Below are 25000 nucleotides of genomic sequence, written 5' to 3'. Positions count from 1 at the left end.
TTGATAAAATAGTCCATTGTTGCTTTAACTGTAAATATTATGGTCACCCTGGTGATAGTCCTGATGTGTGTGTTGCTCTGTCAGATGCTCGATCCATTTGGAAGTGCAGACAACTCACTGTCAAGCAGCTGTCAATCAATAGACCAAGCATTGGACAGGTGAGTAACCTCTATCTCCAGTTATGGCCTTATCTACAGACCAGTCCTATAGATGACATCTACCATGGACACTCTTGTGTTGTGGAAGGCAGTTTTATAAGGCTGTAGTCTTTAGAATGGGGAGAGTTTTTACCAAACAAAAGCATTGAGTTAGAATTGTAGACAGTGCTAAAGGCCATTGCTCTGGTGTGACCCTGGAAAAGGAACCAGGTCATTCTACTGTTGCCATAGAGCTCTTATCTGGAGCCTGGATTGCTCAGTTATCATATATAAGACAGAAGTGGTAAAATCCTGTAAGACTGAGCTGTACGATTGATTCAGAGGTTATGGAAAATGTGCAATAGTGAAAGACAGCGTCAAGTGGAGAATGAAACCGAATGAATTAAAAGGATAAGAACAGTGAGAGAGAGTGAGCTGGACGGAAACGGCTCTACCTGCACGAGGCTTATCTGGGCTCCAGGCTGCAGAACAATGGCAGGAAACCAGTGCATGGAACTTTTCCCTGTGAGCGGGCATTCATGCCCCTTTTCCAGGGTCTCGTGGCCCGATGCTGCCCTGCGGTCAGCAGAGACGTCACTCTCTGTCCACTTGTCTGGGCTGGACTGGTCCACACAGAACTGAGCCCAATAATGAACTGACTGTGTCCAGTCATAAAGAGCGTTTCATTTTTTGAAACAACTTCTTGCAAGATTTCTCTTAATATTGAGTTGACAGTGTGTGTTGTCTTTTCTTATTCCAGCCCTCCTTTCTCACAAAACAACCGTGACAATAATTACCTGAACCTCAATTATGAATACAAAGGTAAGACAGAACTATGCATAATTTATATATCACAGCTCCAGTGTGAAACAGTTTCTGACTGTTAAGCTAATTCTAGACCATAGAATGGGGAAAGATGAGCATAAATAACATTAAAGTGAACTGTCTGTAACTATACAGAAGAAAACATGTCTTCTGGCTGAAATACTTGTAGCATATAAATATCACAGCCCCATTAAAAAAGCAAAGAAAGGAGCTATTGTTGATGTTTTTCATTGTACACATTGCATTTTGCACACTGAGCATTAGGTGAAATAGATTTGTTTATAAGTACTGTAAATTCTATGTGGAGCCGAGTGTCTAAGTGGGCAATACAGGAGGTGTGATAGCATCATCATGTATGTCTTCTCCACACTCTTTGTCTGTGTGCTTTCTCAGTCTTTAAGGGTCTTTTCCTGTCTCTTCATACGGACCTCCTCCTCTGTCCCTTCTCCGTGCCCCTGTGTCTGTCTGCTGTCTCCCTGGGGTGTCTGCTCCTTTTCCTTCTGAACACAGATCAAATACAGCAGGACCACAGATAACGCCACACTAATCCCTGCAAACAGGCGCAGTGGCAGTCCCTCCAATCTGCTCAATTTGCTCTCCTGCCCCTTCCCTGTGCTGTAAATTAAAGAGATACTCAGCACACAGTGTACAGCAGAGCCTTCCTATAGATCACTAAAATAATCTCCAACTTGAACACAGGCACAAGCCTTTTCTGCTCCGAGGGATACACTGTTTGTTTACTATTCCCAATGACTAGATTTTTCCTCTCAATGCTCCACAGCCATACACAAAAAAATAACCTCTGTCTCCATGGGATACGGCTACAAAAACAGCACAGGGGGAGGCAGTCATCTGACAAAACAGCTGCTTTCAATTTCATGTGGCTTCACTGCTCTACATTTAGTGTGTGTGTCAATGAGTGTCAACTCTCGCATGCGTCAGCAGTGCTCCCCACCTGCCTTTAGTTACTGGACCACTGGGTTAAGAGCTAAAGCTCAACTAGCACATATGAGGCACTAAAATATACCTGAATGATGCTGCTTTGGTTTAAGTATTGAATTATTTGTACAAATACAATAGCCCATACAAATCTCAAGGAGAGTTTGTTAAAATTGCATGTATCTGTCCTGGAGGGAAGAAATTAATGAATCCCATAGACTTATGACTACAGGACCCTGGCACCAGAATAAGCCATTAAAATCTACTTAGATGTGTCAAGTAAGTGGTTGTTGAGTGTATTTTAATAAAACTATCCTCTTATTCAGGACGGCATCGGAAAGGAGGCACTTTTCCTCGACAATTCCAGCTGCCGAATCCCAGCAAGGATTATGGAGATCGTAAGTAGACAACTATTCCTATAACATAATAGCATACATTGTTAGGAGCAAACTACATTTTATGTAGACTGTGAGTTAGAGCTGTGTATAACGGCTTATATTGTCAACCTTGGCTAGCAACATTTTACGTTTCCCTTTGGTGATTTTGGATTGTATAAAACACTGTGCTGTACTTCCTGCCTGATAGGAAGTGTAATAAAGCTTGTTGGCTTATGGTTAGTAAAAACACAGTGTTATTCTAGAAATACTTTTAAAATCACTTAAAAATAGTTGTATTAAAACTAAGATTTAGTTCTGCACAGTTGTTCATATTGTCTTGTTAATGTGCTTTAGGTCGCCGCACTCTTCCTCGAAGCTTCATGCCTCAGGAGAACCTGTTCCAACTGGTTCCCTCTAGTCGCTCTCGGAGCTACATCGGGGACAGTACTCTCCAGTACAGTGATCTGCGAACACTGGGCCGCACCACGGACAAGAGTTGTCAGAGAGGAACCAGCAAGTGTGAGTCTGTGGACAATGATTATTGCCTACATTTTATATATATATATATATATATATATATATATATATATATATATATATATATATATATATATATATATATATATATATATATATGTGTGTGTGTGTGTGTGTGTGTGTGTGTGTGTGTGTGTATGTGTGTGTATGTATGTATGTATGTATATATATATATATGTATATATATATATGTATATATATATATATATATATATATATATATATATATATATATACATATATATATATATATATATATATATATATATATATATATATATATATATATATATATATATATATATATATATATATATATATATATATGTATAAGACAGGGCCTAAGGGCCAGATGCTGTTAGAATCATTCTCTAATCACATTTGTCCACATTCGTTCGATCGTGCCACGATCATTATGTCTGTCTCTTTGAGACAACAAAAACATAGCACTCAGCACATTGTGGTTGAGATGCTAGTCTTGATCCTCACCTCCTCCGCAAAAGCAAACTGTTAAACACAGCCTCTGAGCCGTGGTTGTAACCATGTCTTTGCTGATTTCTCTGTTTTCTGTTGATGGAACAAAGTTTGACTTGGTTCTTTGGGGGTTTCCCCCTGTCTGTACCATTTGAGAGGATCTGTGGCCAGAATAACTTAAGACCCTGGGGTGGGCTTAATGTCTTTTCTGGCTTACTCCATATTTACAGTTGTTTTTGTGGTTAATTCTGACGCATGGCTCAGAATTAGTGTTTGCTCAAATCAGTATCTCGGTAGATTTGTCTGTCTTGGGGGTAAAAGACAGGGTGATTTACTGTTAGATGTTCATCATCTGGTCTTGTGTCTCTTGCAGCTCCTCGGGCGCCAGTCAACTGGAGACAGGGCAAGCTCCTGGGACGTGGAGCCTTCGGGGAGGTCTATCTTTGCTATGACGCTGACACAGGCTGCGAGCTGGCTGCCAAGCAGGTGCCCTTTGACCCTGACTGTCAGGAAACCAGCAAGGTAAAGAGACATTGTGTAGAACAAAATCAGGCCAATGTACACAACTATATACATTAACTGTAGAGCCAATCAAGACTAATTCAGTTTAATTTAAAATGTTCACTAGTAAAATTATTGCGAAAGAATCATTACTTCAACAATGTGCAATCTAGTGTATTGTGCCTCTCTAATATGCAGTGTTGTTCCTCTGTAGGAGGTGAATGCTCTGGAGTGTGAGATCCAGCTGCTGAAAAACCTGCGCCATGATCGGATCGTTCAGTATTATGGCTGCCTGCGGGACCTGGAGCAGAGGAAACTCACCATTTTTGTTGAATACATGCCTGGGGTTAGTACTCTGCAAGATAATTCACCTCAGCTTTCTTTTTACAAGTCAAGTCTTTAAAAAAAGATTTTTTTGCATCTGTTTGGCAAAACAAGAGCAATGTAGTGAAGACAAAAAATAAAATCTCCTAGCCATTTGCAAAACAGTTCTCAAAGGTGAACACTTGTCAGCAAAGACATCCTTAGCTGTTGAAGTCAGCAGTGAAGCTTTTTTCATGGGACTATATTCTCCCTAAATAATCAATTTAATGAGCTGCTCTCGCCTGCTCACTCTTTCCCTGGAAGGTTCAGCTGTTAATCTTAACTCTATGTTGACGACGAGAGAAAAACATGACAAAGCCAAGTTTGTGGCTGTCTGAATCTTTGTGGTTAACCAATAAGAATGAAGTTGCTATTAAAGACAGGCTATGGATCATATTAATTCTATAGAAATGTCTGATTTACTGTTAAGATTGTTGAAGACAAAATAGTCCTTTTATATCAACGTAACGGTATAAAATTGTATGAGAGCTAGTTGGACAAATACCATCAATTAGCATACAATTTTAACTTTACATATTTGTGGGTGTATGTTTTTTATAAATTCTTTCTTTTGTTTTGTAACTAGGGCTCTGTGAAGGACCAGTTAAAAGCCTACGGGGCTCTAACAGAGAAGGTAACACGGAGATACACCAGGCAGATCCTCCAAGGAGTCTCCTACCTGCACAGCAACATGATCGTACACCGAGACATCAAAGGTAACAGCATTCAAGAAAAGGTCACCATTTAAATTTTAACCAGTGCAGACAGTACTTTCTGAGTCACAATTTAAGCTGAAAATGGTATTCAATCATTCAATTTTGTCAAAAAATTTTCATTTTGTTATTCATCTGATGAATAATCCTGGAAAAATTTCCCACTTCAAACTCTCTCTTGAGCTATTTTTGGCTCCTTTTTGGCCAAATTTACTAGTCTAAAAATGTTCAACACTGGATGGAAAGATTTCAGTTTGGCTGCTCACTGTCTCTGCCCCATTTAACCATCGCCAGAAAAGGGAACTGAACCATTTTAATGGGAAAAAAAAGATAGTAGGGTCCACAAACTTCTGAGGGTAAAGATGGGAGGGATTTTCCATCTAGACACTTCCATGCTGCACACTCATCACAGCGTACAAGAGAGCCACTGTCTCCACTGAAAGCAGTGTCAGCAGCATGAAGGGTTTGGGCAGCCTCTACAAAGTCTGGTGTGAAATCAGGCACTGAAATGTTGATCAACTAAGAGCTTTTTAACAGCCGACAAAAAGGCATAAATAAAAATGTGGTTTGTCAATGTCATCCCGGTGCCTCTGGGTGTGGAGCGTGAGTGGCTATGCACATTACTCATTGATCAAATAGTGGCATGTCCGAAACACAGACTGAAGACGTGGTTAGAATTTCCTGAATTCAGCTAAATAAACTGTATCATGGAATATATATGGTATAGAGTATATTGTATTCTATGCTTTGCTGTACAGTAATTCAGTATGCTTTTGAGTTAGCAGTGGGGATACTCTCTGTTAGGTGCAATACGACATTGCACTCCTGTGGGAGACAGCTTACAATGAGCACTCAAACTGATCAAATATCATCAAGTGAACACTTGGTAGACTCTTGCTTAATTCAGTCTCCTTGTGCCAGGTGCCAACATCCTGGGGGACTCTTCAGGAAACGTAAAGCTGGGAGACTTTGGAGCCAGCAAAAGGATCCAGACCATCTGCATGTCTGGTACTGGAATCAAGTCTGTCACCGGCACCCCCTACTGGATGAGCCCAGAGGTCATAAATGGAGAGGGATATGGGCGCAAAGCTGATGTATGGTAAGTCAGAATATATCTTTATAGACATAAGATTTAAAAAATATCCATCTCCAGATCTCCTATAGTATTTAATCTGTATTTGTTTGTTTAAAATTATATTCATATATTTTTGTTTAATTTTTGTTATGCCGTTTCTCTGATGTGGTTTTCTTCAGGAGTGTTGCCTGTACTGTTGTGGAAATGCTGACCCAGAAACCTCCTTGGGCTGAATACGAGGCCATGGCTGCCATCTTTAAAATAGCCACTCAGCCGACAAAGCCTCTGCTTCCAGAGGGCGTATCGGACTACTGCAGAGACTTCCTGCGGCAGGTGTTTGTAGAGGAAAAGTGGAGGCCCACTGCAGATGCCCTGCTCAGTCACCCGTTTGTTCAGGGCAGTTTCTGAAGCTCCAGCATCCCTTCCCCTGCCTGTGAGGCCCCCATGGCCCCGGCACTCCCCTCCTCTGTGGCCCGCTCCGCACCTCAGGGCCTTCTGTCCCCAGGCTCCAGGGTCCACTCCACCTCCACGCCCTGTCATCTATCACCAATGTCTGCCTTGTCAGGACTGACGTCCCTGTACCATCACCACCTCTCTCAGAATGAAGGGTTCGCAGAGGGGCCAGGTCGGCTACTGTCAGACCTCCTGAATCCTGCGAGACATTGCGAGCATTCCCCAAAGACGGGACTGACAAGAAAGCACTTAGCAGTCTGGCCAGCTCCAGACAGTTTTTATTCCAAGACTAGGAAAAGTGGTTAGAGATGTGAAGCCTCAAACTGTTGAGGTCTCACTTATTGCACTCACCTTGTGCTAAGAATAGAGTCTTGTACAGGCCAAACCACATGTAAGCGAGAGTGACAGGTGATCCTGCTAGTACTGTAAGTAACTCACTCACAAGAGGCGGTAGTGAGTTACACTGACTAGAGAATATTTTTTTATATTAAAGCCACATACAAAGTCACCCTAGCTGCTTGTCTGTCAAAACAAGTATTTTTGTTAACGCCTTACAACTCTGTAAGTAAGAAAGGGTAAAGGGTTTCTGGGCCCTGACATTACGCCGATCTGAATTCAACACTGCACTTTTGATTCCAGGCATTTGAACACTTACGCAAGATAATCAATAGAATATTTTTATACCTGGTTGTTTTTATATATTCTTATAATGAATTGTTTTACTCAATGTCTAGAAATAAGAACCAAACCGATGCATTAGTGTGCAATGTTTATTAAGCAATACCAGCATTACTGTTGGACCTATCCATTCCAGCTTCCCATGCAGTGAGCCTTGTGCCATACATGTCCAAAGAGATAAAGAAGTCACAACGGTATGCAGACAAGGTAACAGTATTACAGTTGTTCTGTTGGGTTTTTGTCACTTCACATATGCCTTGTTTATTATATGGCAGCTTTGTGCACTTTGCACGGACCAAATGCATCTTTACAATGTTACTTTCATTGTTTCATATTGTTAATGTAATCACTCAAATGCCTTTTTTCCAAACTGCATGAACCTTGGTCTCTTGGCCACCACTCTGTATCTGTGATTAGAAGACTGGTGTGAGGTTAAAATGGTAAATGAAAATGCTGTTTTAACGATTGACGATCAATCTATATGGGAAGACTGGTGGTATAGATGCTGTATAACAGTGGCACTTGAAGGAAGGAATGATCAAATCTTTTTGTAACACTTTACAGTGCCTTACCCAGTGATAAATTTCTGTTCACTGCCAAAGCACAAAGCGTCTCCAAGAAGTGAGCAGCTCTTCTGTTTTGAGCACAATTTGCTCAAATTCTTTGAAGAATATACTGTAAATACTTGTCAGCACTTTTGTATGAATAACTTTGCATTATGAAAATCTGTCGAATGGAACGTAATAGTAGTAGTAGGATTATACCTACAGGAACATGTGTTAGAGCTCTGTGGCAGTCTGGCTATTTCTGACTTCATGATAAAGTCTTGAAAATGAAAAGCATCTTTTGTACATTTAACTTAATAAAGAAAAGTATACTCTGCCATTGACTTTGTGGTGTTTTCTTGCAGTGACTTTTGTTAATTCATAGATTTGTCTAGTTACTTACTTCAAATGTTATTTAGGCCCTATAACATAATTATAAAATAGTAATGTATACCAGTCACTCAAGCCGTTTTAGAAATGCAGAGGAACATTTTATTTAGAAAGGTCACCGGAAGTACCGCCCCACAACAAACTTAACAAAAAGGCTGCTGTTTGGTAACGTGGAGAAGGATTGGTTTGGTAACGCGAACTGTATTCCTACAGAGCAGCTGAGGTGAAGGAGCTCCCAGGCTTGTCCACGTCGGGTTATACTATATTATAAAGAGTGTATATTTTGTATTTAACCATAGAAGATCATGTCTACCGCCCGCACAATAATCTGCTTATTACGAAACGACTTGCGCCTTCATGACAACGAGGTAAGAGAAACAACAACAAAAAAAAGGACTTTCTTCATGACTCAAGCCTGTCGTATAACATTTTCGTTAGTGATATATAAATGTACAATGTTATGTCATGCATCTACTATTCTGTGTTATTAATGTTAATGTCTTTTAAAATAGGCTATTTCAGGCTGTATGTGTTGTGCAAGTGGTTTGTACGCTGAGCTAAAGTTGTTCCACCACTTCATTTCCGGGCTCCTCTTTCATAATAAGAGGCGGAGTGTAAAACTAATAATTGTATAACACAAGAGAGGACTCAGAAGAGTTGCAGGGAGCACTCAAAGGTTATACACAACAAGCATTAAAAAAATAAAATTGAGATTAGAAATAAACTTTACATAATATATTTGTTTACTACTTCATATTAGTATTACACCTATAGGTGTAACTATATAGGTTTAACATGATGGAGGGTACTGTTTCTAACCTAGTCAATCTCCTCTAGTTATTAGTAGTAAAATATATATCTTCATGTATTATTATTGACGTGTTATTATTATCGTTCTTTCAGCTTCTCCATTGGGCCCAAAGACATGCAGAACACATAGTCCCTTTGTATTGCTTTGACCCCAGGCATTATGAAGGAACTTACTACTACAACTTCCCAAAGACTGGGCCTTTTCGACTGCGATTTCTACTGGACAGCGTCAAAGACCTCAGAAACACATTAGTTACCAAGGGCAGGCAAGTGAATCATTGTGTTACATTCATATAATAATTGATCCCTTCTCCATGTTTATTTGTCTTCATTATAGGTCGTTAGTAGTTATAGTTATAAATTATCATCTGATTTGAAAAAAAAAAAAGCTTCCCAGTGAAATTATTGGCAAAACCAGCCTCTTGTATATCATTATAAGTCAAATTATCTGTAATAATTGTATTTATTATTATGGCAGCAACCTTATTGTGAGACAAGGAAAACCAGAAGATGTTGTAGCAGATCTTATCAAGCAGCTGGGAACTGTTAGTACTGTGGCATTTCATGAAGAGGTAATTTTTATTTTTATTGTCCAAGTTAGTCTAGGATTTTCAAAATGGGGATTTTTTGAATGACTATTGGTGTGTTTCAGATAACATCAGAAGAACTGAATGTTGAGAAAAATGTAAAGTTGGTTTGCGCTCAAATGAAGATCAAAGTTCAAAGCTGTTGGGGGTCTACTCTGTATCACAGAGATGATCTACCTTTTAATCACATTTCCAGGTATTAAAACATTCATTTATAGGGGGACAAAATTGAATATATTAATTTTGAGTTAACTCTGTGTTCTTATAGGCTGCCAGATGTTTATACTCAGTTCAGGAAAGCAGTAGAGAGCCAAAGTAGTGTGCGACCCATCTTTCCAACTCCTGAAAAACTTAAGCCAATTCCCCCTGGGCTCGAAGAAGGAGCTATCCCCACTGCGGAAGACTTAAAACAGACAGGTAAGGAAATTAAACTTTAATTGTATGTTTTTTTTATAAATGTTTTTGGACATTTATTTCATGACCTCATTAAATGTATAATAATGTGGAATTGTTTCTAGATTGCTTTGGGCTCATGGGAAAATGCATCTATTAAAGCTATCTCTCTGCTGTGTGCATTTTTATACCCCAATAAGCAAACCGCTGTGCTTGTGTGCTTATATTTTTCTCTTTAGATGTCAGTCGGTGTACTAGTATGTTATGAGTTTTGGGTGTTTTATGTGTAATGTTTTTTTGTTTTTTTTTACAGAGCCAATTGATGATCTTCGTTCAGCCTTTCCTTGTCGTGGTGGAGAAAGTGAAGCTTTGGCCAGAATTAAACACTATTTTTGGGATACTGTAAGTTGAATTAGCCCCACAAAATTAAACTATGATTACAGGTTATATTTTAGATTTTTATTTATTTGTTTATTTTTTTTATAGAATGCTGTTGCAACGTACAAAGAAACCCGTAATGGTCTTATAGGTGTGGATTATTCTACCAAATTAGCACCATGGTAAATATATTATGAATAACATTATTGTGTCAATGAAATTGCTAAATAAATCATTCCTACTGAAATTCTGCAGGTTAGCATTGGGTTGCATTTCCCCTCGATATATTTATCATCAGATCAAAACTTATGAAGCACAACGGACAGCCAATCAAAGCACATACTGGTGAGTCTCACTGCAAGAACTGACCTAAATATAAGATTATTTATATTAATATACTAGAATTATTATATTTACATGTGTTACACTCTAGAAATATATATCACTTGTGTGCAGGGTTATATTTGAACTTCTGTGGAGAGACTACTTTAAGTTTGTGGCTCTTAAGTACGGAAACAGAATGTTCCACATCAATGGTATCATTATGTCCTATGATATTTTTAACATCAGTATTGATTAAAAAAATAACTAGTATTTCTTTTCAGGACTGCAAAACAAATCCGTACCATGGAAAAAGGATATGAAGCTGTTTAATACATGGAAAGGTTTGTTGCATCAAACAAATTTTGTATGTGTGTGATTAAAACTACTGTGTAGGTGTAATAATACTTTTGACAGAGGGACGTACAGGGGTGCCTTTCGTAGATGCCAACATGAGAGAACTGGCTATGACTGGCTTCATGTCCAATAGAGGGCGGCAGAATGTTGCAAGTTTTCTCACCAAAGACCTGGGCCTGGACTGGAGGATGGGCGCTGAGTGGTTTGAGTATTTGCTGGTACAAAACACTAGTACAGTCTTGTTTAAAGTTACATGGCATTTATAGTTATTGCTTGTGTAATTAATCATGCTTTTATATTTTTCAAAAGATTGACTATGATGTCTGCAGCAATTACGGCAATTGGTTGTACAGTGCAGGAGTAGGAAATGACCCCAGGGAAAACAGGAAGTTCAATATGATCAAACAAGGCCTGGACTATGACAATAATGTAAGATTATTTAATACAAGTTTATCATGATTCAGATATATCACCACATGTCTATAATAACATCTTTCAAACTCTTTACATCGCTTTTGTTGATACATGGACATGCCCCATCTGTCCATTGTAGGGTGATTTTGTCCGGCAGTGGGTCCCAGAGTTGCAGGCAGTGCGAGGGTCCGATGTGCACATGCCGTGGACCCTCAGCTCCCCTGCTCTGTCAAATGCTCAAGTGTCACTCGGCGAGACATACCCTGTGCCCATTGTGATGGCACCAGAATGGAGCAGACATGTTAACAAAAAACAAGTAGGATAAGCTTGCAGCTGCATCATACTATCTCCATAATCAATGCTAGATTCTGTAATGATATTTAAATTTCCTTTTGCAGCCTGGGGGGGCTTCAGGGTCTTCACATAGAGGAAAGAAAGGCCCATCTCATACTCCCAAACAACACAAGGACAGAGGCATTGACTTTTATTTTTCTAAAGGCAAAGGGTTTCCATGAACTACAGTTTACATTTCTGGACTGCAACTTTAAATTTAAACCACAGTTAAATGAAACAGGATGTGAGATTGGTGAAGCTTATTTTAGTTCTTCATTGTAACTGAACAGAAACTTCTGTGCAGTTTAATTATAATGTTGTTTTTTCTTTACTTTTTAAGTGTTATGTTCATGGACCATTGGTTACAAAATAATACCGTGAAAAAAGTGTCTTTCTTACAAATATGTTTATTGTTTATTTTAGACTTGGGTGAAACATTTAGGGCCTCTCCATCGAAGCTAAAAAAAAAATATTTTTACCTGTTCCAGGAATAGTTTTAGAAAAGCCACAGGGCTCACTTAAATTATGTTAAGTTTTTCACAGTTGCATCACATTATCCACCAATAACACTAGTTTTGCCAGTTTTGCTCAATTCACGATTATCTCCTCCCCCCTGACGCAGAGCTTGACTGTAAACAACTGCGCGTCACTTCCCATTTTACTTGCCCATAGACGGTTGTGAAAGATTTCGCTTTTGGTTTTCTAGAACAAAAACGTTTTTAAGGAAATTGTAACTTTAACATGGCGTCGGTAGATTCAAAAGTTGATTTGTGGAAGATTCCATTAATAGCGCTTAATGTTAAGGTTAGGAAAAAGTTAGGTCTTTTCTTGAATCCTAAAAACACAGTGGCCGCTGATTGGAGAACCGTCGCAGAAGAAATGGGATTCTCATACTTGGAGATAACAAATTATGAGAACTCTAAAAACCCCACAGACGAGATCTTAAAGAACTGGCAGGCTCAATACACAGAAACATCGGTCGGAAAGTTGCTGTTCATTCTCACGGAAGTAGAGAGAACAGATGTCGTGGAGGAACTTCGTGCCTTGATAGGTAAGGCCCACGAGAATCACGCAGGAGTTCTATGCATTATAATATAATGGTCTAGGTTCTCGTTTGACCCTGACTTATAGAATTAGCCTAAACCCTATTAACATACCGTATAATTTGACGTAGTCTTGTGTTATTACAAGGTAACAGCAGTGTAATTGGTCTACTGTGAATGCTGTTTTGCAATAGATGAAGACGTGAGGAAGTATATAGAGTCTGCAAAGAGGAAGGATGACCCTCCTGTGCAGGTGCCTGAGGTGGACAGCTGTGTGCCCCGTACCCCTGAAAGATTTGGGATCACTTTGGCAGATGACCCTGACGGTTTGTAAAATGGTCTTAACTCATGACAGTGGGCCTGAACACATTAAAGCACTGGTGTTGATTCTTAAATGTGTAAATGCAGGTGCCCCAGAATTGTTTGATGCATTCATCTGCTACTGCCAGAGTGACTTCAACTTTGTTCATGACATGATTCGAGAATTGGAGCAGACAGAATACAAGCTCAAACTATGTGTGTTTGATAGAGATGTTCTTCCAGGCTCCTGTGTCTGGACCATCACAAGTGAACTTATTGAAAAAAGGTGAGCTTCTGACACACCTCTTGAGCTATAGCAGGCCTACTTGTAATAATTGATAGACACATACAAGAATATAGTTTTACTGATTTGTACAATAGTGCATGTATTTATTTATATTTTTTTGTATACACCATATGCATGTGTACATACATGCACATAGTCTATAAAATAATAATATAATTATTTGTACATGTATGCCTGAGCTATGTGTTTAAGATACAAGGAGCAGCTGGTTCTTCTCAGTATTTCTCAGTGTTTCCCCAAAAATTCTTTAAGACTATGCTGGCAGAAATAATTTTTATTTAAATAATTTAATCTCCTTCAATTTGTGGAGTATAACCGTCACTTACTGCCTGCATTTGATTTCCAAACAGTCATTTTTGACTGGAATAATTTCTTATATAAGTTTATGTTAATACAATGAGCAGCAAAGTCTAATTCTGTAATGCTCCAGATTATAGTTAGCCACCTTAGTCTCCCGAATTAACATCCAGAAACCCCACTGTACAAATAAGAAAAATAAGATGTGTCTATCTGATTGTTTTGCTGAGTTTTTGGTCACAGCCTAAAAATCTACTGTTCAGCAACATTAAATACAAGCAGCAAGCTAAAATGAACACAGTGCAGCCTAAATGCAGCTTAGTGAGCTGATATCAAATCAAGCATCTGTGAATTTACTCCTTGAGTACTACATTGAAAGGTGAAATGCAATTAGATACAGACAACTGGCCTTTGCCCCTCCTCTCGTAACACCGCCACACTCCAAAATCTGAAAGCCACCAATACAATGTATAATTACTCTAATTAACTTAATGAACTCAAAACTGGGGACCATGGTTTGTGTTTTTTTGTCCTTATTCAGTAACAGAAATTAAAAATGTGTATCCATAGTGTTCTAATGCAGTTTTGTTGTTTATTTGACCAATACAGATGTAAAAGAATGGTAGTGGTGGTTTCTGATGAATACCTTGAGAGTGATGCTTGTGACTTTCAGACTAAATTTGCACTTAGCCTTTGTCCTGGTAAGTCAACATTTCTGTTTAAATTACAATCACATATATAATTGTTTTCTTTTTCTGTCTTGCTGAATGCTTTTTTATTACAGGTGCTCGAAGCAAACGTTTAATACCAGTGATATACAGACCAATGTCAAAACCATTCCCCAGTATTTTGCGTTTTTTGACCGTGTGTGACTACACTCGTCCTTGCACACAGTCCTGGTTTTGGGTGCGACTGGCTAAAGCTCTTTCTCTTCCATAAAGAGGATTCATGATGAACAGGGTTTCTTGTGACATGTGCCACTGAAGCACACAAAGTGCCAACATATATCTTGTTCCATACATGGTTCGAAAATAGGTCTACTTACACAGACTGGGAATAATAATTCTATCAAACAGTTTTGTGCATGTTGTAATATTACAAGCCAGTTTATTTTATGTATAGGTTTATACAAGGAAGGTAATGGGGCAGTGCCAACTTTCCTTCTATTGCAGAAACCACTTCCTCTGTTGAGACAACTTCTAGATGAAGCTAAACCGCAAAGGAAAAGATTTTACCAGATTATTTTCATGGTTTTCATGTACGCTTCATACACTGTGATCTCATGTGTTCCATTATGATTTTTGTATCTGTTTTGTAAAACGAATAAATTACATTTTTATACTATTTTGTGACGATAATATTGTTTTGGCCTGTGTCTTCCTCACTTGTCCAGCAAGGGTCGTGGTTGCTATCCTAAAAAGCTTGCTACACGTGTCCCCAATGTAATGGGTTTTTATCCAATCGAAACGTAGAAAAGGCGAAAGTGTCCAATCAGAACGCACCAAACCCCTCTGTGGAACGCCCTTATTTAAAGACATTGATTTTGATTAGCTGTTTCCCTAAATTTGACTTATCAGGCATTATACTCGGATTTGCAGGGTCAAATACTTTTCATTGTTCATACATAATTGTTGAATCCATTTTATTTATATTGGTAATGGGTATAATAATATGGAAATGTTAAAATCAGGGCTTGTTCAATTTTTGATACAGGAATTTTATTGCCCGAAAGGGAAGTCTCTGGGCATATCACTCTCAAGGAAGCATCCGCTGCCATTAGGTGTGGCGGAATTAAATGCGTTTCAATTAACACAAATAAATGAAACACTTTCCTATTATTTTAAATAAAACTTATGCAATATACGGTTTATTTAAAAAAGCCAATTTAAACGCAATTCTGGCCAGAGCAGCCTACCTAATGTGAAATAGCTATGCTGCGGTCTATCTAAGAGCGACCAATACAATACTTGCCCTGACAGCGACAGGATGCCCACACTGATGCCCCTGCAGAGAGTTTATAGTAGGCTACAGCCCGTGTGTCTGTCGGGAAGGTTCACATTTGCTCAGGCGGAATGCGGTAGGCGGGGCTGCTAGGCTAGTGTCAAACTTTGGGAATGACAGGAGTGCTGCAGGATTCGCAAAGAAGGGGAAGAGTCGCCCGTGTTGGTACTATTTGGATTACTTTTACCTCTTTCTGCACAGCGTCTTTGGATTCACCAAGATTTCACCGATAGTCGGGTGTCAGTGGATTTCCCAGTCATGTCGGAGGACCTGAGCTCCCAACCCTGGTCCATCAACAAAGATGATTATGAGCTACACGAGGTGATTGGTATGTGAACCTTAGCATGTTGTTAGCTAGATCTACTTGTTAGTCGACAGCATAAGTCTCTTATGTTATGTTTCAGCATAATCTTATTCAGTGTTTTATAAGATGTAATATGATTGTGGTGATGAATAACTGCACGTCTTCTTCCGTTAGAGCTAGTTCATCCCTGTGGTGTGTAAAAGCCTGACAGCCCGCTCGGGCGGTGCTGTAGCTAATAATCATGAAATGCCCTCAAACCAATTTGCTCCGTCCACGGGGGATGTATAGAAGTGGGAAACGAGCGTCACGTATGTAGTTACAGTCTGGTTTGGACAATCTGCTGAAAGACGCAGCATTTCATTAACAGGGCGTTTATTTTTTTGGATTAAAAGCAAGTTTTTATGAAAAGATTAATCCGTTGACACACCCCAGTCTGCCTAGGTTTACTGAGGTCTACTTCACACTTTAGTTGGAACATAAAGCCAAGATGGCATTTGTCTATGCCTTCTGTACTGCATTGTCCACAACTGTAAGATTAATTTCTACCACAAACTACAACCACACAAGTTCTATAGCTCGATAGTTAGTAGAGCTCTTTGAGAAAATTGTTGTGTGAAAAACATAGATCAACTCAGTGTTATGTCTGCTTGGTATTTGTGAACAGGCTATTGCTGTAGTAATAAATCAATTAAACTACTGTTTTATTAGTAACTCAAGAGTCATGCATCTTACCAGCCGCTCCTGAGCAGTCTCAGTGAGTCTTTACGACTGACTGAGTTGACTGATCTGTTCATTGACAGCTCTTTCTAAAGATTTAAATGCCCCTCCCGTCTCATAGCTCTTAGCTGCTCCTGTGGCTCATACTTTGTTGAAAAGATAAGGTGTGTGTAAAATGCATAGGCAAAGTATTGTTCTGTTTAAGTTTATGGCTCTGGCACGTGTTTCCTCTACAGGGAATCTGTGTTTACAAAGGGCCAATTCTGCAAGCCCTAAATTGACCTTTTTGTATATTTGCCAAAGCCCTGCATTTCTGCCTTTCCACTCATGCAGTTACTTAGAAATATGAACTGAGGGTATCCCACAAGATAGCACCGTGTAATTTGGCATGCTCTGATAAAGCCCCTCTTGTGCAGAAACCGGTTCAGTGGCATTTTCATGAGTGTGAATCAAATTCTCAACATAGTTTTGAACTGATCTAGTTGTTTCAAGACTGTTCCAGTAAGAATAAGATTAGCCTACATTAGTTGTTATGAAGTTATTTGTGCGAAGCATAGAAGAAGAATGTGTTCTCAATAAACATTTGAAAAGCCATTTTAACATCAAACTTAATGGGAGAATGGTATTTTTGACATATTTGGTTCAAAAAATGTTTCCTCTAATGAGTCATGGCCTTTTTGTCTTCACTGTGAGTTTTTGAGAGTTCTTCGGTGTGGTTACTGTTCTTGTGTGATATTTCTCATTTAGGATTTCAATAGTGTGTGGAATGTCATTGAGGAATGCCACTCAAAGGTAATAAAAGAGGAGTGACGTGGTGGTGAACTGACCCACAGGTGTCAGGTCAATCAGGCCAATCTCAAAGCTTCTGCTTTAGCACAGGCACTAGTTCATGATGAAGGACGCTCTCACAGTTTCCCTCAAAGGTCCCCTGCATTAAGAGGCTAATTCAAGGCCAAACTAATCTGATAAGATATGATTGAGTGAGCTCTATGTACTTTTTATGGGTAAACTTACAAAGGACAGACTTTTTGTGTGACTTTGCTCTGTTCAATTTTCTTCATCCAAAATTGTATAGTAGTTTTGATATAGGTTGTGTTCACATTCACAAATTTCAGATGGATTGCAAGGACCAATATGACTATATTTACTGTTAAAGAATGAAATCTTCAAATATATGATCCACAAAGATTGAACCTTGTCATTATTTGCTGAGGATTTGCACCACAACTTGCCATATTATTAATCTTACATCTTAAAGCTCTTTCAACCTTCAGTAATCACTTCTTTTAAGAAATGGCATCACTTTCTGAAGCTTTCTGAAGAACTTTCTGAATATTTCATTTTTGTTTTAAATGCTGATAGACACGATGTGAACTTTGTGCAAGTTGAATTACACAGATTTAAGCATAAACCAGGTGATCTGCAATCTGACAGTTACAGGCAAATCCTCCATAGAATTCTGATCAGACTGTCTAGCTCAATACTTTACTACATTCATGACTAACAATTTGACTATGTCATAATGTCAAATAGCGGGCTGGGACCTATATAGACTCAAATGTTTGAAAGTAATATCCAAACTTATAATCTGCAAATGTTGAACTTCATTATTTTTTGTAGCTAAACACTATTCAGCTTGTAATGTTTTCAGCTGATAACAATCATGTTTTATGGTTGAATATTGGCAACAGTTTTTGAATCTACAGTGAAAAATATTTTCTCTTTTGTTTATTTATGCTGATAGACAATAAAGCTGAACTTTGAGCTAGTTTTTCTTTTATGTGGATATGCTAATTACAGAGGCTTTAACCACAACCCAGTATAAAACATCTGAATTATGACAATTAAACAGCAAAACCCACCATACAGAATTGTGACATGCCCTTCATCTCAATTTTAAACTTTCCATTCTTACTTAGTGTATAGTTGTCTTTTTCCACAACCCTATAGCAAAAGTCAGTTTCTGCTGCCATTGACAGCCGATGAGCAAATCAAAATCACTCACCGGTCTGTTTTGAGGAAACATGCTTACAGACAACAGTGACTGTCTTTTCAAAGATCATAATTGTTTTGGCAATTGCCTCTCCTCAAGTGATCCAGAACTTTCATGCTGTCTGCAAAATATCCCAAGTGCATCCTGTCAATCAATATATCAATGTAACAAACTCTTTTATACAAAAAATGTTGCTGAAATGAAAAAGAGGAACATAGACTCCATTAGAATGATATGACCTAACCTTTACCATGTTTTAGCTCACAGTTGGATCATCACTATCTGATTTACACTAACTCAATATATTGATTTAATTTTGCTGTGCTCTCAAAACAACCCAATTTTGTTTTGTGACACTAAATATAGTAAAACAGTCTGTGCTTCCTCATATTAGTAGAATGTTACATGTTGAGATGATGTAACTGTTTTACTTTTTAAAGAAGATGAAAAGCCATGTGATTGTTTTTAATCATTGGCTCATAAAGTTAGCATTACTCTCTGTAGCAACATAACATACAGCTTTGATAATGAGACTTTATAAAATATTCAGTAATGGCATCAGCAGGTCTCAAAAGAGCTTTGGATGCACTTGTGGAAACTCCATAGTGCTGAATAAAATGTGCTCCATGGCAAAGTGTTATCAAAGTAATATTTTATAGCCTAATACTTTGCTTTATCAGAAGATAAAGATACTGAAAATCAGAGTTTCACTATGAGTCCATACTTTTTCCATGTAATAACTAACCAACGCTATGTAACCAAAACTATGTACAGACAGGGCGGGAAGGTCACTGTTGAACTTGTGAGCTGTGTCACAAGCACAGTGTGTGACTTTTAAATGGCACAAGTTGTTTAATTACCCTATAGCACTAATAGCATACTGTTTTAAAGGAGACATGTCATGCTTTTGTTTGTATATTTTTTAGCACTGAAGGAGCTGTGTGTAAGATTTTGACATGATGATTATATTATAATTTTATGATGATGATTTTATGATTTTTAGATGATTATCCAATCAGAAGGCAGACTGAGCCTCATGTGAGTCTTTCATTTGAGTTGCCAGTTTCTGAAATCCAGTTGGTTTAAATGTAAAATGGCTCTCTCTGATCTGAATGGTCACTACCTAAACCCTGGCATCTGCAGCCAATCCTAAATCGGTGCCAGTGCGGCCTGGCCTTTCTATAGACTGAGAAAAACTCGTATGTGTTCTCTATCTGCAGGTTTAGGCAATGGCAGCCCAGGCTGTGATTGTAGTACCTTTTTTTTGTTTGTTTGTTTTCAAGTGCAAGCTACATAGTTCCTTCAAACTATAACTTATATGGGTCCATTATCTTGATTTTTTGTTGAAAAATTGCTATGTAATTTTTTTTAAAGAAAAAAAAAAATCCAACTGAGCACTTGGCTGTGGGCTGAGACATGGTGTAGGTGAAATAGACATTTTCTGACCACTCAAGTCTTGAATGCAGGACAGTACAAGATTGCATGAATTTCTCAAAATACAATTGTGTGGGTTAATCATGAGGGAACACTGCTATAACATGATTTAAAACCCAGAAAAGTCAAAGTTTACATAACATGTCTCCCTTAAGTATGCTGCATTTGTGTATAGAATTTCCTGTGACAAATTGCTACCCAAATCTACATATTTTCTCATGATTTAGTCACTCTGAAAACTACAAAACCACAGTGCTGAAAATAAAGCTTTAGTGAATAGCTCAGCCAGGGCTTCAGGTTTAAGTGAACTACTGAGGTTCATGATCTTTGGTCTCAGCAACTGCAGAACCAACAGTCTTCCCCTTTTTCTCTGTGCACTCATGCTCTGCAGCCTCACTGTGTTTGTTTGTGCTGAACAATTTACACTGGGCTGTGTACAGGGCAACCAGCTCCCAAAGGTGCGGCCCGGTTTGTTTGGGATTGGTGGTGGCAGTGGCTGAAGGATATATTTACAAGAGAAGGGAGGGCTGGGGGGGGTGGTATTCTTAGAAAGTGGGTGCTGCTGTTCAGAGTGGTGTGCAAAATCCATAGTCCATTCACAGTGACAAGAACCAATACAGTTCTGTAGAGACAGGCTTGATGTATACGATAATCCTTAATTAACTTTCTATATCTGGTTGTGGGGCCACTTTTTATGTTATATTATGTTATTATTATTCTTTAACTCTCAGTCAAATTACAAGGAAATGGCAGTTTTATATGATTACAACTAAGAACACCTAATCCCCATATGTCACTTGTATTTATAACTTTATGCTGCTTTCGTAGCCTGGAGTTATAATTACCCTGCTTAAAACAGTTAAATAAGCCATGGTCATGCCCTATGGGAAAGATTAGCTTCTTAATTAAAATCAGAAGCCCAGTTGTATTAATATATGACCTCTTTCCAGCTCTACTTTCCCAAATCACAAAAACTCAAAACAATGAGAGTTTTGTAAATATTTTGGCCAAGATGAATGTACCAGTGGTTAGGAAAAGCTTGCAACATATTGGATCTTTTTGCTGTTCACCAAAAACAAGAGCAGCTAACATCATTATAGTATATGTGTGCGTGTGCGTGTGCATGCGCGTGCACGTGCACGTGTGTGTGCATGTATGTGGTATAGGAGCATTGAGGGGGTAGTGAAATGACTTCATAATAAAGAAACACCAGGCAGACCTCTCCTGGGGCGAATTTTACAAGCTTGCACTCAGCACGTCGCACAATATTGAAAATGAAGATTAGCCCACTGCTGTATTAAAGATTTAATCAGATTGTAATCCATGTTTGGTTTGTGTGTTTGGGCTAGAATAAACTTATTGAGATTTGTGCAGCTCATAGTGTCGTTGGAAAGTCTATCCAAAGGGTTAAGAGAGTGGACACTGGAGGACCTCTCAACATTTCCAGTAATCTCCCATGTTACTCATGCTCATGCCAAAGGTCAAATAAGGTCCAGGGCATGATCCTTGATTCATTTAATGACACTGATTAACATGGCCAAAGATCTAGTGAGTTACATTAAACAATACTATTTTGTTTTATTCATATTTTTCTTGAAATTTCAAAATCTCATCTGGATTCTATTTATGTAATAAACCAAAATATTAGCCATCTCCATTAGGGTTTTAACCTGCTAACTGTGCATGACATTTCTCAAATAAATGCTGCTATATTTAAAATGTCCACTATGAAATTAATCCTTATTTGAAAACATAAAAAGCAAAGTCATATCAGTATTGCTATACTTTCGCTATAAAATTGCTATTTGATATTTTTCCAATTAATGTTGTGATGTTTACGTTGGAGATTTCAGTGTATTTCCAGTGTAATCATTGTGTTTATTTCTTCCCATTTCTTTCAGGTAGTGGGGCCACTGCAGTGGTTCAGGCAGCGTACTGTATACCCCGAAAAGAGAAAGTGGCCATCAAACGTATTAACTTGGAGAAGTGCCAAACAAGTATGGATGAGCTCTTGGTAAGATACACTCTCTCAGGCAGGAACTGACTGACTTCTGTGGGATCATAGACGCACTTGAGACATAAGGATCTATAGTTTAGTCTCTGGCTAAAGTTATCGTACCTCTGCTTTTCATTAACGTTGTTCTCAACCCTCCTCCAATCACCCAGGTCACTTCAAACACTATCCGGTTTGTTCTTCCAAAGAGTGTCCACTTACTGCCAGGAAACTATTAGGCTACCAGTGGGACATCTTTTAAAAGCTGTATTGTATCTCGATGCCCTCAATGCAGTTTCACTCAACACATCTTTAACTGTGTGATGCATGGTTTACCTCAAGAGGCGAAAGATTTAACACAACTCTCCAGGAAAGATCTTCTTACATGCTCAAAAGTGATTGTGTCAAAAATAGAAGATCACACATGGAGGATTTAACTATCACCGAGTTTCAGATTGATGAACATTTTGCCCCAGCCCCATAGAGATTTAGCAGTTCAAAACTAAATTTTATATATTTGAATGTTAAAAAGTCCTCAAAATGTTGTCCATAAACAGGAAAGTGAATATTAAAACAATCTTTGGTGTTTTTTAATTCAAATAGCAAAGCACATGGATCAGTATTCTCTTTTGTAGTAGTGATTTATTCATTATACTTTTACCAATTTTGTGGGCCTTGCTTTGGATTAGGGCTGTAAGACTAATCGCAATTGAGCTGAAATCGCAATTTGAACAGATGCAGTTAGCATATTCGCAAGGTCTGCAGTTTTTGAAGTACCATAATTCCTCTTGAAACAATAAAACAACATCTTATTCTGCATAAAAACTGCCCACCCTGCTCTAGAATTGAACTTTGAGCAGAATCCTATTAGACATTTTTCCAAAATCATTAAAAAAGTTGTAATATTAGCATCGACAAAGAACTGCTATCAGCCCCAAGACACATTTTGGAAATTAACATATCAACATCAACATATTTAACATTTAGCCAACTGTCTTCTGGTGAGCTCAGTTGACTAACGCATACACATCAAAAAGTGTATAGGATATGTTTTGCGTAGTGTAACTCTTGTCAGTCCAGACATGATCATGGCTACACACAGTAAGCCCCTCACCTCCAGCTCTGTCCAGGGGAGGACCTACCCTTTGGCCTGTGCAGATGAACAGAGGCTCTGGTGCTCCGGTCACATGAACAGCTCCACAGCTCGGATTTCCTGCCTGCGCTTTCCCCGTAATTCCACAGCCTGCTGGGTACCCACTATAGCAGCGAGGAAGCGTTAAATTGAACCCAGACGGGGCATGCATGTAAAAAGAGGCCCACAGCTTGTAAAGGAACTTGGAGGTTACGGACATGTTCTGTAAAAGTTTCAGCAGCAGTCAGACTACAGTCATCATTCATGCCTCGCCTTGGTGGTATGTGCGGGCTATTCCTGGCACAGTAGTTTGATGGACAAGCTCAGAGTGACAAAGGTGTTAACAGTTCATTTTATATCACAGATGGTTACTGTGCCATTGAGTGGGGACTTTATTAAAAGTAATGAATAGATGGCAGTTTCCCGTAGTATTTTCTCAATGCCAAAAGTTAAATAGGGATGAAACTATTTTATTAGAGAGTACTATATTTTGGTTAGGCCCGTTTTGGTTTATTAGTTAGTTTATAGACAAGATCACTCAAAGTCTTGTTAAGATCTTGATGAAGCCTTCACATAAAGGTCAATAAAGGGACAGGGAGTACATGGAAGGAATGTTTTTGTTCTGTCATGACTAAGTTCAGCCATGAAGGCAGGAATAGGCAGTTGTGGCATATCAATTCTCAGCTGACAGCATTTACATGTGAACTGGAGTAACCCTGGTGATTATGTTTATCTGATCAAGCTTTAATCCTAAATCTGACTCGTTGTTTTTAATTAGATTTAGTTCTTTTTTTCTTGAAAAAGCATTTTTAGGAAGTTTTGTTTCAAGTGATTGCGAAGCAGCGGTTGCCTTTCTGTTCCGCTCAGTTGTGTGTATGCTTGTGTCTATGTGTGAGTGGTTGTGTGCTGTATTGTTGGCAGATTGGCTCAGAGCGCATGAGGCTCTGAGTAACCCAGACTGATGTAACATTGTTTCTATAGTGGCTCCTCTGTCTGTCTGAAGTCACTGTGTTTCTGTGGCACCAGTTTGTAACAATGGAGTATTTATACATTTTACTCAATGTCAAGGTCCTCAAATGGCCACAGGGACACAGGAACTCTGACACAAACAATTTCCTGAAAGTTAATGGTCTCTTCTATAATTCTGTGTTACTAATACAACATGTATTTTATATTGAAAAGCACAATGGCGTTACATTGAGACGCATAGATATTTGAAACATTTCTGTTGTGTTGAACGTACAACACTTGTGCTTGTCTGTTTTCAATAGGTCTTTATTCAGGGATTGTACATCTGTTAGTAGTAAAACTGTAACTCATGCTTAAGCATTTGAACAGTTTGTAACAAATCTAGTGAGTTTTGTCATCCATGAAACTCTTTTCCATTAGTGATACTAAGCACCTGGTTTACTGAGAGTAGGGATTGCTTTTACATATTAAATAGTTACATAGTCTCAGTATCAGTAGACAGTAGAGGCATTTGTAGCATCAGGCCAGGCCTCTGTAGCAGGTGTGAGATGTACAAGGCACTATTGTGTAAACTCAAACATACCTGTAGTTGACGTGGTCCATTGAGGTGACTTTGGTTGTACCCTTATTATGACTCCCATCAGCCCCCTGTGATGCTCTCAAGATGTCACCCACCTGCCAGACCCCTGCGACTGAAGGCCTCAGTGTGATAGTGATGAGTCGGCAGCACAGGCAGAATGCTGCTGAGGCACTATATGTGAGTTTATGCTGATGGGATATCAGGCCTTGATTGCTTACAGTGTGACCCTCTGCATCTATTTATTGATCACTTTGCCTTGAACAAATGCTTCTCTGTTGTGGAAGTGAGTCTTTGCCTTGTTGAGCCAGGGAAGTGCTGTTTCTGCATTAA

At 38.7% G+C, this 25000-nt stretch overlaps 4 protein-coding genes across 4 annotated transcripts; all 4 read left to right on the top strand.

The window, feature by feature from the left end:
* The first annotated feature begins 24 nt into the window (after positions 1-24).
* map3k22 (mitogen-activated protein kinase kinase kinase 22) lies at positions 25-7957 on the top strand. Its single transcript, XM_055154235.1, has 9 exons — positions 25-158; positions 898-959; positions 2228-2299; positions 2633-2797; positions 3663-3811; positions 4005-4136; positions 4740-4869; positions 5788-5965; positions 6121-7957. Exons 1-9 carry the CDS (start codon positions 40-42, stop codon positions 6347-6349), a joined length of 1236 nt encoding a protein of 411 aa, XP_055010210.1. The 5' UTR covers positions 25-39; the 3' UTR covers positions 6350-7957.
* Positions 7958-8133: 176 nt separating this feature from the next.
* Positions 8134-11989, top strand: cry-dash (cryptochrome DASH). Its single transcript, XM_020925598.2, has 14 exons — positions 8134-8375; positions 8911-9083; positions 9296-9389; positions 9470-9600; positions 9673-9821; positions 10111-10199; positions 10284-10357; positions 10431-10520; positions 10632-10711; positions 10781-10840; positions 10914-11071; positions 11163-11282; positions 11407-11583; positions 11666-11989. The coding sequence occupies exons 1-14, from the start codon at positions 8313-8315 to the stop codon at positions 11780-11782; spliced, it is 1575 nt and encodes a 524-aa protein (XP_020781257.1). The 5' UTR covers positions 8134-8312; the 3' UTR covers positions 11783-11989.
* A 145-nt stretch (positions 11990-12134) lies between these two features.
* Positions 12135-14891, top strand: myd88 (MYD88 innate immune signal transduction adaptor). The gene is made up of 5 exons (XM_020925599.2): positions 12135-12651; positions 12838-12969; positions 13052-13229; positions 14157-14248; positions 14332-14891. Exons 1-5 carry the CDS (start codon positions 12342-12344, stop codon positions 14484-14486), a joined length of 867 nt encoding a protein of 288 aa, XP_020781258.1. The 5' UTR covers positions 12135-12341; the 3' UTR covers positions 14487-14891.
* A 353-nt stretch (positions 14892-15244) lies between these two features.
* LOC110160891 (serine/threonine-protein kinase OSR1-like) lies at positions 15245-23834 on the top strand. The gene is made up of 3 exons (XM_055154236.1): positions 15245-15876; positions 21898-22010; positions 22163-23834. Exons 1-3 carry the CDS (start codon positions 15807-15809, stop codon positions 22226-22228), a joined length of 249 nt encoding a protein of 82 aa, XP_055010211.1. The 5' UTR covers positions 15245-15806; the 3' UTR covers positions 22229-23834.
* Positions 23835-25000: the final 1166 nt, after the last annotated feature.

Source organism: Boleophthalmus pectinirostris, unplaced genomic scaffold, assembly GCF_026225935.1.
Source record: "Boleophthalmus pectinirostris isolate CB_2022bp ecotype Guang Dong unplaced genomic scaffold, ASM2622593v1 HiC_scaffold_184, whole genome shotgun sequence".
NCBI classification, from domain to species: domain Eukaryota; kingdom Metazoa; phylum Chordata; class Actinopteri; order Gobiiformes; family Gobiidae; genus Boleophthalmus; species Boleophthalmus pectinirostris.
Note: the sequence above shows the minus strand (reverse complement) of the source record. Positions and strands in the feature narration are given on the sequence as shown.

Coding starts and splice junctions, on each gene's coding strand:
- map3k22 (XM_055154235.1), top strand. CDS start 40: ATGGTCACCCTGGTGATAGTCCTGATGTGTGTGTTGCTCTGTCAGATG. Junction 4,137..4,739: donor TTGTTGAATACATGCCTGGG/GTTAGTACTCTG, acceptor TTTTGTAACTAG/GGCTCTGTGAAGGACCAGTT. Junction 5,966..6,120: donor GGGCGCAAAGCTGATGTATG/GTAAGTCAGAAT, acceptor GGTTTTCTTCAG/GAGTGTTGCCTGTACTGTTG.
- cry-dash (XM_020925598.2), top strand. CDS start 8,313: ATGTCTACCGCCCGCACAATAATCTGCTTATTACGAAACGACTTGCGC. Junction 10,200..10,283: donor AACACTATTTTTGGGATACT/GTAAGTTGAATT, acceptor TTTTTTTTATAG/AATGCTGTTGCAACGTACAA. Junction 10,841..10,913: donor GCTGTTTAATACATGGAAAG/GTTTGTTGCATC, acceptor TACTTTTGACAG/AGGGACGTACAGGGGTGCCT.
- myd88 (XM_020925599.2), top strand. CDS start 12,342: ATGGCGTCGGTAGATTCAAAAGTTGATTTGTGGAAGATTCCATTAATA. Junction 12,970..13,051: donor TTTGGCAGATGACCCTGACG/GTTTGTAAAATG, acceptor GTGTAAATGCAG/GTGCCCCAGAATTGTTTGAT. Junction 13,230..14,156: donor AGTGAACTTATTGAAAAAAG/GTGAGCTTCTGA, acceptor TGACCAATACAG/ATGTAAAAGAATGGTAGTGG.
- LOC110160891 (XM_055154236.1), top strand. CDS start 15,807: ATGTCGGAGGACCTGAGCTCCCAACCCTGGTCCATCAACAAAGATGAT. Junction 15,877..21,897: donor TGAGCTACACGAGGTGATTG/GTATGTGAACCT, acceptor CATTTCTTTCAG/GTAGTGGGGCCACTGCAGTG. Junction 22,011..22,162: donor CAAGTATGGATGAGCTCTTG/GTAAGATACACT, acceptor CCAATCACCCAG/GTCACTTCAAACACTATCCG.